This window comes from Parathielavia appendiculata, assembly GCF_033297405.1.
Source record: "Parathielavia appendiculata strain CBS 731.68 unplaced genomic scaffold N657scaffold_8, whole genome shotgun sequence".
Classification (NCBI taxonomy): Eukaryota; Fungi; Ascomycota; class Sordariomycetes; order Sordariales; family Chaetomiaceae; genus Parathielavia; species Parathielavia appendiculata.
Window position 1 is genome coordinate 166,232 of NW_026944227.1, and position 13,496 is coordinate 179,727.

A 13,496-nucleotide genomic window follows, 5' to 3' on the forward strand; every position below is an offset into this window, starting at 1 on the left:
CTCATCAACTCCAAATCCATCCTGTGTAACTAACAGCACCTGGCCTTTGTGTGCTGTTATTCGGATCCTTTAGATGGTAATCCGTCCCGCTCTGGGGAAGAGCGGTTGTGAACTTGATCACGTGACAGGGAACTGGGGCGCGGAGCTTCTCGGCTGCGCGAGCCTTTTCTCGCCCAGAAACGGCTCTCCCGAATCCCGCAGACAGCGCCAAACACAAGTCAACCCGTCTTACCAAACCGCCAAAATGACGTTCGCGTGGAAAGCAGCTGGTCTTACGTGAGTCAATTGTCTTTTTGTCCCTTGAGCCTGCTCGACATAGTTACATTTTTCTTGCGGAGCGGATCAGAGGGAGAGACAATCGGAAATGCATGGGGATGTGATTGCGCGGGAAGAACGACAGGAAGAGGAAGCTAACGCAAGGTGTTCGCGACATCCAACAGCTACAACCGCTACCTCGCCGTCGCCGCCCGCGTCGTGCGCCGCAGCTTGAAGGAGGAGAAGAGAATTGCGGCTGAGCGCCGGGGCCAGCAAGATCTGAGGTTCGCGAAGTGGTCGGTAAGTTTGGATCCGATGATTATGGGGGAAGGGGCGAAGGAGAAAAGAGCGGCCGGGCTGATTTGTGGGCGAATTTCGAATACAGAACGGCAAGCAGGGCGAGATCCAGAACCTGGCTGCGGCCAATGCCCAGGCAGCTGTCGAGAGCGCTGCGGCCGGCGGTCACTGAGTTGGAGTTTGGTTTGGGAAGGATACCTGAGAACGGGGTGGATGATGCCCGTTGAGGGGCCGTAAACTTTGGGCGGACGACGCATCGACAGCAACTTCGTTATCTTAGGCGTCTGCGAGGGTGTCGGGACTGTATCATATTGGCGGAAGCTCAATAGACGAGGACGTTGACAAGGCGTGGCTGCGGGAGTCGGTCTTTGATGAGACTAACAAGTTACCGGTTGTTGCGATAGAATGTGAATGACATGCTTCAACTCCTGACTAGAAATCAAACACGCAATAAAGAAACGGCATATGCCTCTTGTAGATCCACGAGGTTTGGTCAAGTGATTGCATCTCTCAGGTTGAGTGTGCGGGATGTCCTGTTATCATATCCACCGATGTAGGCTCAACGTCGGGCGCTCAGCATTCGCTCAGTCATTCAACCCAGGCAACAAACGCTCCGTGGGCGCCCGACTCTAGGCCGCACCACATATCAGCGACAGTAATAAATAATACAAAAATCGAAGCGAATATATATTTTCAATTAGTGATGAACGCGGTTCATGACGACACAACCGCGGTGTCGGACGGTATGTGATGTGCCCAGTGGCGGCTCCCAACTTTATTCCAGTGTTGACTGGTTGAAGGACCAGAGCTTGGGGGTTTCAGCATCAACAGTTACGACCCACGAGCGTACCTTGACGCCTTCGAAGAGCCTCCGCCGCCCATGATATCCAGCGAGGGGATTGTTGCTCACAATATTACCGAGGAATTCCGGTCTGCCGCTGCCAGTACGTCAATCCCCAGGCCCACAGACTCAAGCTGCCTTGTCCAATGCTGACCACACATTCTGTATTAAAACAGCCTTGGAGCCCGGCGAACTCGTCAAAGATGGCTATTTCACTCTGTTCGAGTCCGTTGGCGCGCTGGAGGTTGGCCGTCCCTGGAGACTGTAGCTCGCCGAAGCTGTACCCAGACTGACCAGAGCCCAGATCGGGGATCCAAAGATGGACAGCGGCTGCTTGGCCCCCGGCGAGTCCCTTGACGATGACTACGATGTGACACGGCCACTTCTTCCAGGCGAGGTCATCGGCATCATAGACCAGCTGCTCTCTCTCGAGGTTGGTCTCGGTGTCCTGCATGGCTCCAGTGTGCGAAACAACTAATATTGTTGGCAGATCGCATGGCACCTCGGATACCCGCTTTCCCAGACGTTATTCACCAGTGTCTACATCGAGCACATGCTGCAGCCAACCCCAATGACCGTCCAGGATGCCGACTTCATCAGGAACCGCCCGCCACAGTCTCAGCGGGATCCCATGCATGGTGTCCTCAGAGCCTACTGTCTTGGCTTGCTGAAGTCAAGTTGCTATGTCAATGAGCGGATCAAGCAGGAGCACTCCTACGAGGTAAGCTTTTCATACTACTCATCTTGTTGTCGGATACTGATGCCCGACAAGGAAGAAGACTTTGTTACCAACACCTACAACCGGTCACTCCTGGAGAAGATTGGCCGGTATGAAATACGCGACGAGATCATGGAGGCTCGAAATATTATTCACGAGATACGGCACACAATAACCGACGAGATGGCGCATGCACTGGGCTTCCGCCTCGAGCTGAGGACCGCCTTCCTGCGTGCTATCGAGCTATCCGAACTGCGGAGCGATGCAGAGTCGCTGAGTCTTCCCTGGTCCCAGATGCAGGGCGTTTGGGAGGCCATAAACAAGACTCGCCACCTAGGGAAACCGGTCCCCGAGGCGTTCAGCACAAAGATACAGCGCAGGCTCGCTAGCACCATGCCGCCGCGCCCCATTGTACAATTAGGCCCCGAGGAAACGCACGAGCACTTCAAGAAGCTCATTGCGGATGGCATCGATGTGCTCAATGTTCTGAACTATTCCGACTCTCAAAGTCTGTTGGTAAGTTTCAGACCGCTTCTAACCACCACCTTTTGACGTTCATACGGTGACCTGACGCACGATAGAACTTCGTCTTGACCTTCCAGGCTCAAAAGCCGCAGCCGCTGGTATTCATCCGGGCCCTTCTGCAGAACTTTCTCTTCCATGACATGGTGATTCTCGGCCGCCTCAGCATCCGCCAGATCCTCGATGACGACCTGTCCATCGTTGTCCTACCGAGCAGTCTCCTGCTAGATCCGGCCAACGACAACGTCGAAGCGCCTCATCACCCCCGCTACGCGATAGCCCACCAAATGGAACTGTTCCGCCAGCGAGCGGCCCAGTCATACCTCGACATCTTCCGCGCCTTCTGCCAGAACCGTTGCCGCGTGCGCCGGACGCTGTTCCACTCGCTGCAGGACTGGGAGACGGTCCAAATCGACGCCGAAGAGATCGACCAGCTCCTCCAGCTCCAGACCGAGGAGAAGCCACTGGTCTACCCCCCTTCCTCGGGCGTCGTACCCAGCCACTCTCTCCCGCTCTCCTCGTGGGCGTACCACTACAAGCTCCGCCTGATGGAGTGGACCGTCCAGCTCGGGTTCGAGCTCGAAATCTACCAGCCCGACGAGCTGGCGGGCATGTACTGGTACCTCAGCTACCTGAGCAGGACCCGCGCGCAGCACCTCGAGCGCATCAAGTTCTTTTCCGCCCATCGCCTCGAAACCACCACCGCCACCTCGCAACAAACCCGCTCCAAAGCCTACCTCCACCTCGCCACCCTCGAAGCAACCACAACCCACCACCTCGCCACGGCCCTCTCGGCCCTCTACACCGTCCTCGCCCGCTTGGACCTCATCCCCCGGCCTCCCCGCCCCTACGGCACCGACGCGCTGCGCTACCAGGTGCGCATGAAGCCGTTCGCGTCCATCGGCCTGCCCGAACTGCCTTCATTTGAGTCCTTCACGACCGCTGTACTGAAACCGAATGTGTCTACTCCGGCGCTGCTTGAGAGTGCGGCCAAGGCGGCTGCTGCTGCGAGGGTTGGGTTGGAGGTGTTGAGTAAGATGGGCGAGGGGGAGGCGTTTGCAACTGGGGGCAGGGGTGGTGGTGGTACTGGGTTTGAGAGGTGGGTTGGTGGGGCTAGGGCGTGGATGAGGGCTTGTATTGCGGTGGGTGTGGCGGTTGAGTCGGTCAAGAGGGCTCTCGTCGCAAATGCGGATGAGAAGGCGGGGATGGGGGGTTTGACGATGAGTGTCGAGGTGCCGAGGCCGGAGAATGGGTATCATGAGTGGTGGATTGTGCCGAGGGTTTCGAAGGGAAGATTTTAGGAAGGGGGAAGCGTGTAAAGTCTTTTAGTAGAAATCTTGTCGACCAGAAGGTCAAAAAGCTCCCCGACCAGCTGCCCTCAACGGCGAAGGAAGTGGTCGGCTACGAAAACCACTGGGGTGGTTTTACTCCAAAATGACAGCTTCCTCCTCGAAAGTAAGTTACCAGCTCAGGGGTGTTTTACCCCGAGCTGCCACCCTTGAACTATCGGCTCTTTGGCGGACTGTTGGGAGGTGGGGCGAGGGAAGTTGTTTACAGAGTAGTGCTGCAAGGTGCTCACTACACGTGTATTGTGATGTCAAGTTCGTGTTCGGATGAAAGTTGGCCGTAACCACTGTGGTGACTCAAAATGGGGGAGATGCAATGAACTTCACCAAGACCATGACGACGTGCATGTCGTGAACAGGCTAGGTAGGGGGGGCAGCGTATGGGTGGAAAAGAAATGTGATAACTATTGCCGCCCCTGCCGTTCCCTGCCTCACTCCCTCCGTTAACCTGACGCCATATGACGCTTAATGTACAATACCATATTCGCTGCCGGTACTCCCACAAAGGCGTGCTTTACTTTGGCTCTCTTCAACGCATACCTTCCCTTCCGGGTACTCCTTCTTGGTGGTTAGGTTGATCCGCCCCTGTGGTCCTCTCAGCTTACTCGTTTCGCGAACCTCGAACCGGTCACAGCTATCCTCCTCCAACCTCATTCAACGTTCAGAGCGTCGTGGTATCTGTCTCCATGCGCCGTGGCCGTGGATTGTTGGCACGGCGTGTTCAAGCAGCAATGCCCTTCTTGGCTACAGAGTGCCTCAGTCGGACAGAGTACTCGTAGAGCACGTCCTTAAAGGCAAACAAAAAAGCGGCCGTCAGCACGCTCTGCGTGACCTTGGGGCCGATGCCTACGAGAACATCCAGTTAGTGAATATATACAAGGAGGCATGGTCGGAGGGGAACATACCCTTGTACAGCCCTGAGTACCCCTCCTCCCGGATGACCCTGCTGATGGCCTCGAAGACGCCCTCTTTCTTGTCGCCCGCCTTGGCGACGTGCATCTGGCTCTTGACCGTGATATAGGGGTAGGTGACCGACGTGGCGAACAGCTTGCCGAGGGCGCCTAGGAAGAAGGCGACGGTGGGCGTCACGCGCCGCCTCTTCTCGACGGCGTTCTTCATCTGCTCAAACAGCGTGTACTGCAGGATCGGGTTGATGACAAGCACGAGCGCGGGCACCACGCCGGCGAACAGCGCCGTGGGACCCTCGGTCCGCAGCAGGCTGAGCAGTGTGCCGATGGTGCTCGGCTTGCGCTCCTTTTTGGCTGGTGCGGCGCCGCCGCCGCCGGGGAGGACCTCCTTTTCTTCGCCGCTCTCGGCGCTCGTGTTCTTGCGCGCCGTCATGCGCGTGTTGACGACCCAGATGGGGTTCGTCAGTATGACGGTGGCGGACCCCGCAATGGCGCCGGCGATCATGCTCTCGACGGCCGTCAGCTTCTTGGACGCGCGGCCGGCTTTCGCGGCGGCGGCCTCGAAGAAGGCGCGCGTCCACTCGTACCAGTAGTAGTACACGAAGTTGGTCACGCTGATGCCGAACAGGGCCGATGACAGGCCAGAGTACAGGCCCGAGACGCCCTCGCGCGCAATAATGTTGCGCACGGCAGCCAGGAAGGCCGTCTCGGCGCGCTTGGACTCGACCTGGGCGCGGGTTGAGAGCGTGATGAGGGGATAGCTATGTGGTATAGTTTGTTAATGTGTTTTCATGGGAACTGCAGTAGTATGCAGGCGATGGAAGGGGGGGTTTACGTCAGGGCCATGGACAGCACACCGCCACCGGCGCCGGCGAGGGCGTGGGCGACATTGTCGTTTTGCGGAAGCACGGGCTTGGACAGGGACATGATGGGCGATGCGATGCGGTAGGAGGCGGCGTGAAGCGGTGCGACGAAAGTTCGATGTAGTATATGGCACGCGCCGTCAGTTTTGATGGACCGAGGTCAGATATCCGGTAGGGTCCCTTCAGGATCTGGGGAAACGAGGTTGGCTCAGAGAGTCGGACTCGAGATCACTGGAAAGGGTTCAAGTTATCAAGTATATAACTCGGCTGTAAAGAAGAAGCGCCTAGGACTAATCATAGAATAGATATTCACACGACCTCGCTCCATTACCGTACAGCCCTTTAATTCCTCCTTTCGGGGCGGTTGTTGTTGGGATGTTAGTGCCGCTGCCGAGGTCCGATCGAGGTGCGGGACCCCAGAAACGTCCAGGCAGGCAAGGGTGTGTTTGGAGGGGCCGGCTGGCGACGTCACTGATTGGCAGCGACGCCGGCAATTGCAGGGAAATCATGTGAAAGCGCAGTGCAGACCCCGGATTATGGATAACATCATTATTCCCTGCCTACGGGTTCAAATCTTCCTGCTTGCTACAAAAAGGCGAGATAAATTCAGGAGCGACAAACTCATCAGACTTGCAGATGGTTAAAGAGAATTATTAGAGTCGGATCAGCGACACTAACTCTTAGTAGGTTTAGAGTTTGCTCGGCCGTTTTCCATTCTTTAGCTGTTTCATGCTGCTTCCCAGGGATTCATTCGCATACCTCTATGGTCACCATTCAAAGATGCCAGGCTGGCCTAACGTCGAGTTAACTACCATGGTAGGCCAAATAAGAAAATGGAAAGAGGTCATGAAGACACTCGAGACTCGGGTGTTGGGTTAATGGACGAGACTGTGCATAACACCGGCTGGCACAGTGATTTTATCCACGGTCTATTTTGCCTAGCAATCCCTGTCCCGTAACCCGGTTGGACGAGGGGGCTGGATTTCCTCTTGGATCTTCGATGCAGCACAGAGCCGAGTGCAGTGACTCCGGCACCGACAACGTATCCAGCGACAGCATGGCTGCGGGTTTGTTCAGTCGTTTCGTCTCACCAAGTCAGCCGTGCACGCCGCCGGATACGGATTCGGAGCCCAGTGCTGAAGACCTGCGATAAGGCGGGGGCTCGGGTCTCGATTCGTCACTCATTGGGGGTTGGGACAGGACGGTAAGGCAGAAGGCCGGCGTCGGCGCGTCGACCTGGGAATCGGCATGTGGTGGTCAGAGTCGCAACCATGCAACAACACGCTGGCCAGCCTCCCATTCACGCCATATCGACGCGGCGGGCATTGCCCGACAGGAACGTGACGGCCGCCTCGATCGACGATGCTTATGTGGCCTTCATTCTCTACTGCAACCCAGGCGTGCCCCTCGATACAGATACGGCCGCCTTGCGCGAGGCATTCCGCACCCCGCCCAAGAGTGGCGGCAAGGTCTTTAGTACCTTCACCCTGTTCGAGCTGATCAAGAGACTCGAAACCAAGGAACTCAAGACATGGGCCGAACTGGCTCTGAGACTCGGCGTCGAGCCGCCGGACCAGGGGAAGGGCCAGAGCACGCAAAAAATCCAGCAATATGCCGTCCGCCTCAAGCGCTGGATGCACTCCATGCATGTGGATGCCTTCTTTGAGTATCTCATCGGCCGCCCGTCTCCCTACTGGACCGAGATACCGTCTGAGCACATCTCGGTCTTGGAGCTGGAGCGGGACGGTGTCGCGGCAGAGGATGATATGGCATTGCGAGCTCTGCTGCCCCAGATCAAACCCCGCAGGGGCAGGAGGAAACCCGACGAGGACGAGTCCGGCAGATCTCCTCCCCAGCGACCATCGCCCCAGCCAGATGGTTTCCTGGGTGAAGGACAAGCCAACACGGCGGAACCATGGACGGCCCAGCCGGACGGGAGGGGCAGCGTCTTCTTATTCCCTCCTGTGCCCGATACTTCGAGGCTCAACCCGTCTGCGCCTGCGGCTACTTGGGGCAACGACATTGTCCAGACGCCCATGACCGCCTACCCAATCCCGCAATCTGCCATCACGCCCTCGACCAGGAACGCTTTCTGGGCAGACGAGCCCAAGTCAGCCATCACCCCGTCGAAATCCAGGGCATCGGGCCGGCGTCACGGGGCCAAGGTTGTGTCGTCTGCATGGCGAAGCGGAGGAATTGGCGCCAGCGGCAAGGCACGGGGCAGGCCACCTATCAACCGCGGAGCCAACAACAACGAGGGTCCATACTCGGCCTTCCCTACCTCGGAAACGACGAGTTTCCGGTTTCCGTCACCGACCCCCGACAGCTCCGCCGCGGTTTCTGCAAGCAATGGCGCCCTGACCGCGCCGGGCTCGACAGCTCCTCTAGTTCCCCCGACCTCGGCCCAGCCCCAGCCCCAGCCTCAGCCAGCGCAGAATCCAGCTCGCCCTCCACCAACGCAAGACTCCGCGCCGGCGCGGCCAGCGAAGAAAAGGATGCTGTCACTGCAAGTACCCGAACGAAAAGGCGGCGAAGTCCGGCTAGCCTCACCTCCGCCTCCAAACTCGGCACCGCCGCCACCAGTTACAATAACGATTGACGGGCAGCCAACCGAATATTGTACCCACCCCGCAACCCAACGGCTTGACGCCAGCCATTCCCGCAAACCCATATTCCCCGAAACCCAAACAGCCCCAGGAGGGACCTATGAACGCAATCACGATTCCCTGTCCACGAGCACCACCACCACCAGCACCATTACCGCCTCATCCGGTAGGGAACAACAAAAACAACAACAATCGACACCACCACCCGCTCCCCCATTCTCCCGCGACCCAACCGACCGGACCAACAAGGACGACGCCGAAGTCCTCTTCATGACCAACATCCTCCAGGCGGACTGGTTCGATTCCCAAGGCAACCCCATCCCGCCCTGCGGCGTCGACGAGGCATGGGCTCTCACGCAGCGCGTCATCGAGAACCTCCTGGCGACGGCGGCCACCAAGGAGGCATTCCTGATCAACCTGGCGGCGCTGGCGGGCGGGAAGGTGCTGATGAACAAGGGCAGTTTGCGCATCACGAGGCTTGACGAGGTGGAAAACGGCGGGGGGGATCGGACGAGGTATGCGTGTGCGTGGCAATTGAGGTTTGGGGATATTGTAGGAGATTGGTCTATGGAGGAAACTGTGATGCATTGTAAATGGAGGAGGGAGAAGAAGAGGAAGCAGATTGCGGAGAGGGAGGAGGGGGAGGAGGGGGAGGAGGAGGGGGTGGTGGCTGACGAGGTAGATCGGATGATGGATGGGGACGGCGGCGGTGGAGGAACGGGCGGCGCGGGTCTTTGGGAGCAGAAGTATAAGGAGGTGGCGGGAGCGCTTCAGGAGCGGGATAAGGAGATTGCGCTGCTCAAGGCGAGGATTCTTGAGGCGGTTAGAGGGAAATGAGCGGGGAGCGCGGCTTGGGAGCCTGATGTGTCCGTGATTTGGGTTTCTTAAGGAAGTATACCTGAGCCTTAGATAGCGTTAGGTTCTTGGTTCTGATGCCGTGGTGATCCTTTTTGGGAGGGTCCGGATGAGCACATGCGGGTTAGAGCGAGCGCAGGGGCTGCGGGCGGAGACCAGAGGGCTAAAGTCAATACCTAGATTTCATTCACGCATCTGTGCAAAGCCCGCTATTACTCGTCCATGACTAGGACTCGCTGCATTGAGCTCCCTGCCGTTTGGTGGCATGTGCGATGATGGTTGGACTGAAATACGCTCTCCCCGAGAGGTATTAGCACTGATTCATTGTCCAAGCGGCTGACCTAGTTCTTCCGCCCTCGCTGGAGCAGGCCCCTCTCGGTGACAGGTTCCGGCAAGGCCGTAGGCTTGTGCAAAGCTTGCTTGACAAACATGAACTTCGTAAACATAACCTACATTGATCCTGGCCCACGCAAAGCCACCTGGCCGATGTAATCGCTGTCCGCCTGTATTACCAACTCCTCAATAACGCCAAACGAGCCGCATCTCGCAAGAGGAAATATTGATGATCCTTCAAATTATCCGCCGCCCAAAATATATATCGTAGCTCATCATCGCGTCCCCCCCCTAACGTGTCCTGGTTTAGAAGCGACGCTCTTCAAAGGCTGACTCTGCTGCCTTTCATCTGGTGAACCTCCTGGTCTTCCTCGACAGCAAGCAAGTAGCCCGAGTCGTTTCCCCAGGCCGAGACGGTATCGAGCACTTTCTCGCCAACAGTCGCCGCGAATCCCCTGCGTTGGTGTCAGTATGCGATGCAGCTTGCTGGGGGGGAAAGACTGGAGTATAGCGGGGAACCTACTTGATCAGGGTGTACTCGTGGGTGATAACGCCGCCGGCGTCAACGACGGCCTTCTTGGCCTGGCTGATTATTGAATCTGGTGTTTCGGGCCGATAGGTGATGAGGACCGACTTTTCGATGTCGACGGCCATGACGCCGCTGAAGAGCGTCAGGGCCGCGATGAGGAACGAGAACAGTCTCATGATTGCGGATGTAAGGCGGTTTGCCTGGTTATGTTGTGTGGATTGGGAAGAGGACGGCTTTGTTCTGTGGTGCTTGGTCGCGTTTGTTGGATGGCAAGAGGATGATTCTTTGGACTTCGAAAGCGAGTGGCTGTCGGTTTAATAGTAAAGACGGGCAGTTGCCGACCTGCCCACCAGTGACCATGTGCTGCCGTCATGCATTGCAGTTCCGAAACAGGCAGCTGCATTGTGCTCCACTTGGCTTAGGTAACCTGCCGCATAAGGTGGGTCCCCTGGCCTAGCTTCAAGCGGGAATCAGGTCTGGCAGCCTTGTGGCCGGGCTGCAATACCATTGTCAGCCTCTGACTAGCCTGATCGGGTACCCACCTTGAACCAGCGAGGCAGCAAGCTGCGTGACGACGGCCGACTTGGATCCAATCCAAAGACCAACGAAAACTCACTTTCCCGATTCCGCCATCTCAAACGACGAACCACCAGCTCGCCCTCGCATACCGACGCTGATCCCGCAACTACCGTCAAATCATGCCAGCTACAACCGCGGAGACGCTGTCGCTGGTGACGCGCACCGTCTCGGTTGCGCCGCTGGTACTGCTCTCCGTCGTCGATCACTACAACCGCACCGAGGCCTTCAAGAGCAAAACCAAGCGGGTGGTGGGTGTGCTATTAGGGCAAAACGACGGCAAGAATGTGCGTGTCTCCAACAGCTTCGCAGGTAAGCATCATGCCTTGTCCTGGCCCGCGTGCTGTCTGCTCGCCCGCTGACCCTGCTGTGCAGTTCCCTTCGAGGAGGACGAGAAGGACCCGTCAGTCTGGTTTTTGGACCACAACTACGTCGAGTCGATGAACGACATGTTCAAGAAGGTCAATGCGCGCGAGAAGTTAATAGGCTGGTACCACTCCGGTCCGAAGCTGCGCGCCTCAGATCTGGAGATCAACGAGCTCTTCAAGCGCTACACGCCCAACCCACTGCTAGTCATCATCGACGTCCAACCGAAGGAGGCCGGCGTCCCCACAGATGCCTACTTTGCCGTCGAAGAGATCAAGGATGTTCGTTGCCTTGCGAACGTCTCTGCGTCTTGGGAGGCCGCTAACGTGACTGCAACAGGACGGAACCACCACATCCAAGACATTCGTGCACACGCCGTCGATTATCGAGGCCGAGGAGGCAGAGGAGATTGGTGTTGAGCACCTGCTGCGTGACATTCGAGACGTAGCGGTTGGCACCCTCTCCACCCGGATCACCAACCAACTCCAATCACTCCAGGGCCTCCACCTCCGCCTGCGCGACATCCAAGCATACCTGCAGAAAGTCCTCGACGGGCAACTGCCGGTCAACCACGCCATCCTCGGCAACCTCCAAGATGTGTTCAATTTGCTGCCAAATCTCTCGACGCCCAAGCCTGGCGCGAACGGTGCCAAAGGCGACACCGAGCTCAACTACGCCTTGAGCGTCAAGACCAACGATCAGCTCATGGCTATCTACCTGAGCAGCCTCATCCGAGCCATCACTGCTTTTCACGACCTGATTGAGAACAAGATTCAAAACCGGCAGCAACAGGAGGAGAAGGAGGCGGCCAAGAAGGAGGGTGAGGGCAAGGAGGGTGAGAAGAAGGAGGGCAGCCCGAGCGTGAATGGCGAATTGAAGGAAGGCGGCGGCGATAAGGAAAAGGAGGTATCTAAGGACAAGAAGAAATAGACCAGGAGCTCCACATAGGCAGCATGGGAAATGACTGTACGAGGGGTCGCATTTGCTCGACGACGACTCGGGCTTGTTAATACTACGGGAATCATCTTCGGTATGCTATTGTGATGAAGTTGCATTATGCCCTGGCCAGCCCTGATCCTCGACAGCGTGCCATGTCTTGCAGCAGAGAGAAATCAGGAGCTCCCACTTGTCCCTACCAACCTATGATCTCCAGAGACATGTACATCTACACATAAGCCACAATACCCGCCATCTCCTCCCTTCCCACCCGCCGCTCAACCACGTACCTGCCCAGCGGAGCACTCCACCTCTCGGCCAACAGACACGCCAGCAGATGCTTGCACAAGGGCACGCCCTCGCCGGATCCAGCCGCCAACCCATCCAGACTCATCCCCCCAAACGACCAGTCCATCTCCGTCCCGGCGCTTCCTGACCCTTCCCCTGGCTCAGCAGCGGCCCCATGCCCGAACTCACTCTGCTCCCTTGAATCCGCGACCTCGGCGACCCATTCCGAATTTGCATTCCCACCTTGCACAGAGGCAAACGCGAACGCAGCACAACTGCAGTGCCACGCCTCCAGCAAGACGATATATTCCTTTGCCACTGCCGTCGCCATCTCCTCTCTCCCGTCATGGCCGTCATCGCTGTGTTTCCGCCTCCGCCGTGAGGAGGCGGCCGCAGCCACTTGCGACGCGGCGGATTGCACGAGGTAAAAGGAGGCACGAGTAGTCTTTGGCTGTGCATTGCCTCTTGTTGTGGTAGCCGTACCGGCCGTACTCGCTTCTTCCTCGCCGCCTTCTCCCTCGTCGCACTTCTCATTGTTCAATCTTCGCTGATGACTCTGATGTTGCTGTTTTTGCTTGACACCCTCTCCATCTCCATCCTGTGGTCGCCATCCTCCAACTTTGCTTCTCCCATCATCATCATCAACATGATCTACAGCACCACCACTCCCGCTCTTGTTGACCACCCTCTCGCCGCCACCACTACCATCACGTCGACATGTCTTCGTCGTCGTTGTAGCAGTAGCACTACCAGAAGAAGAAGCAAGACCCACCCTGGCAACAAGCCCGCGCTCAAGCAGGTCCAGGGCGGGTAGGACCAGCCCCGGGAAGAGGACGTGCAGGGTAATGAGGAGGTGGCGGTGGGATGGCGGGACTCGGCGGAGGGGGTTGTTGTTGTTGATGGTGCTATCGGTGAGGGGTGCTTCGCGATTAAGTTTTTCGGTGGCATCTGCTGGTTGGTGGTATGCTTCGGGAGCTGGGAGGAGTGGGATAGCGGAGATGGCCTTGATGAGGGTCGTGAGCATTGTGCGGGCGGTTGGAAGGCGTTGGCGGTTTGAGAGAGGAATGGTACCATTGGGATTGGATTCGAAATTAGGGGCGATGTCTGATTGCTGGAAGGAGGTCATTGTATTTTCTTATATTTCCTGCTGGGAACGGAGGTGGTAGTTGTTTTCAGATTGTGGTGTTCATTTGATGAAAGAAGGAAGTTGAAGCATAGAGGAGTTGGCGGAATTGGCAGATTCCTGTCTGGCATAAC

The 13,496-nt window shown here is 57.4% G+C and overlaps 7 protein-coding genes across 7 annotated transcripts; 4 read left to right on the top strand and 3 right to left on the bottom strand.

Moving 5' to 3' along the window:
• N657DRAFT_646277 (uncharacterized protein) lies at positions 1-898 on the top strand. Its single transcript, XM_062793092.1, has 3 exons — positions 1-276; positions 441-555; positions 641-898. Exons 1-3 carry the CDS (start codon positions 245-247, stop codon positions 722-724), a joined length of 231 nt encoding a protein of 76 aa, XP_062646340.1. The 5' UTR covers positions 1-244; the 3' UTR covers positions 725-898.
• Positions 899-1,157: 259 nt separating this feature from the next.
• On the top strand, positions 1,158-3,999 carry N657DRAFT_598153 (uncharacterized protein). The gene is made up of 7 exons (XM_062790037.1): positions 1,158-1,295; positions 1,353-1,496; positions 1,570-1,637; positions 1,698-1,826; positions 1,884-2,114; positions 2,166-2,627; positions 2,693-3,999. Exons 1-7 carry the CDS (start codon positions 1,256-1,258, stop codon positions 3,932-3,934), a joined length of 2,316 nt encoding a protein of 771 aa, XP_062646341.1. The 5' UTR covers positions 1,158-1,255; the 3' UTR covers positions 3,935-3,999.
• A 230-nt stretch (positions 4,000-4,229) lies between these two features.
• Positions 4,230-6,150, bottom strand: N657DRAFT_664483 (mitochondrial carrier). The gene is made up of 3 exons (XM_062795240.1): positions 5,723-6,150; positions 4,885-5,648; positions 4,230-4,825 (listed from the first exon to the last, which is right to left on the bottom strand). The coding sequence occupies exons 1-3, from the start codon at positions 5,812-5,814 to the stop codon at positions 4,701-4,703; spliced, it is 981 nt and encodes a 326-aa protein (XP_062646342.1). The 5' UTR covers positions 5,815-6,150; the 3' UTR covers positions 4,230-4,700.
• Positions 6,151-7,021: 871 nt separating this feature from the next.
• N657DRAFT_681576 (uncharacterized protein) lies at positions 7,022-9,193 on the top strand (the record flags this gene model as incomplete). The annotated part of the gene is made up of 1 exon (XM_062796400.1): positions 7,022-9,193. The coding sequence occupies one exon, from the start codon at positions 7,022-7,024 to the stop codon at positions 9,191-9,193; it is 2,172 nt and encodes a 723-aa protein (XP_062646343.1).
• A 609-nt stretch (positions 9,194-9,802) lies between these two features.
• Positions 9,803-10,361, bottom strand: N657DRAFT_620455 (uncharacterized protein). Its single transcript, XM_062790590.1, has 2 exons — positions 10,068-10,361; positions 9,803-9,999 (listed from the first exon to the last, which is right to left on the bottom strand). Exons 1-2 carry the CDS (start codon positions 10,247-10,249, stop codon positions 9,867-9,869), a joined length of 315 nt encoding a protein of 104 aa, XP_062646344.1. The 5' UTR covers positions 10,250-10,361; the 3' UTR covers positions 9,803-9,866.
• Positions 10,362-10,557: 196 nt separating this feature from the next.
• On the top strand, positions 10,558-12,244 carry N657DRAFT_646280 (26S proteasome regulatory subunit rpn-8). Its single transcript, XM_062793093.1, has 3 exons — positions 10,558-10,961; positions 11,025-11,296; positions 11,355-12,244. Exons 1-3 carry the CDS (start codon positions 10,772-10,774, stop codon positions 11,943-11,945), a joined length of 1,053 nt encoding a protein of 350 aa, XP_062646345.1. The 5' UTR covers positions 10,558-10,771; the 3' UTR covers positions 11,946-12,244.
• Positions 12,181-13,394, bottom strand: N657DRAFT_691084 (uncharacterized protein; the record flags this gene model as incomplete). The annotated part of the gene is made up of 1 exon (XM_062797085.1): positions 12,181-13,394. Exon 1 carries the CDS (start codon positions 13,363-13,365, stop codon positions 12,181-12,183), a length of 1,185 nt encoding a protein of 394 aa, XP_062646346.1. The 5' UTR covers positions 13,366-13,394.
• Positions 13,395-13,496: the final 102 nt, after the last annotated feature.

Excerpts from the sequence above, each read along its gene's own strand:
- N657DRAFT_620455 (XM_062790590.1), bottom strand. The coding sequence starts at position 10,249 with ATGAGACTGTTCTCGTTCCTCATCGCGGCCCTGACGCTCTTCAGCGGC. Across the intron at positions 10,000-10,067 it reads CACGAGTACACCCTGATCAA|GGGATTCGCGGCGACTGTTG; the intron begins GTAGGTTCCCCG and ends ACACCAACGCAG.
- N657DRAFT_598153 (XM_062790037.1), top strand. The coding sequence starts at position 1,256 with ATGAACGCGGTTCATGACGACACAACCGCGGTGTCGGACG. Across the intron at positions 1,296-1,352 it reads CACAACCGCGGTGTCGGACG|GACCAGAGCTTGGGGGTTTC; the intron begins GTATGTGATGTG and ends GACTGGTTGAAG. Across the intron at positions 1,827-1,883 it reads ACCAGCTGCTCTCTCTCGAG|ATCGCATGGCACCTCGGATA; the intron begins GTTGGTCTCGGT and ends TATTGTTGGCAG.
- N657DRAFT_664483 (XM_062795240.1), bottom strand. The coding sequence starts at position 5,814 with ATGTCCCTGTCCAAGCCCGTGCTTCCGCAAAACGACAATGTCGCCCAC. Across the intron at positions 5,649-5,722 it reads GTGCTGTCCATGGCCCTGAC|CTATCCCCTCATCACGCTCT; the intron begins GTAAACCCCCCC and ends TATACCACATAG. Across the intron at positions 4,826-4,884 it reads GTACTCAGGGCTGTACAAGG|GCATCGGCCCCAAGGTCACG; the intron begins GTATGTTCCCCT and ends ATGTTCTCGTAG.
- N657DRAFT_646277 (XM_062793092.1), top strand. The coding sequence starts at position 245 with ATGACGTTCGCGTGGAAAGCAGCTGGTCTTAC. Across the intron at positions 277-440 it reads TGGAAAGCAGCTGGTCTTAC|CTACAACCGCTACCTCGCCG; the intron begins GTGAGTCAATTG and ends GACATCCAACAG. Across the intron at positions 556-640 it reads TGAGGTTCGCGAAGTGGTCG|AACGGCAAGCAGGGCGAGAT; the intron begins GTAAGTTTGGAT and ends TTTCGAATACAG.
- N657DRAFT_646280 (XM_062793093.1), top strand. The coding sequence starts at position 10,772 with ATGCCAGCTACAACCGCGGAGACGCTGTCGCTGGTGACGCGCACCGTC. Across the intron at positions 10,962-11,024 it reads TGTCTCCAACAGCTTCGCAG|TTCCCTTCGAGGAGGACGAG; the intron begins GTAAGCATCATG and ends CCTGCTGTGCAG. Across the intron at positions 11,297-11,354 it reads CCGTCGAAGAGATCAAGGAT|GACGGAACCACCACATCCAA; the intron begins GTTCGTTGCCTT and ends TGACTGCAACAG.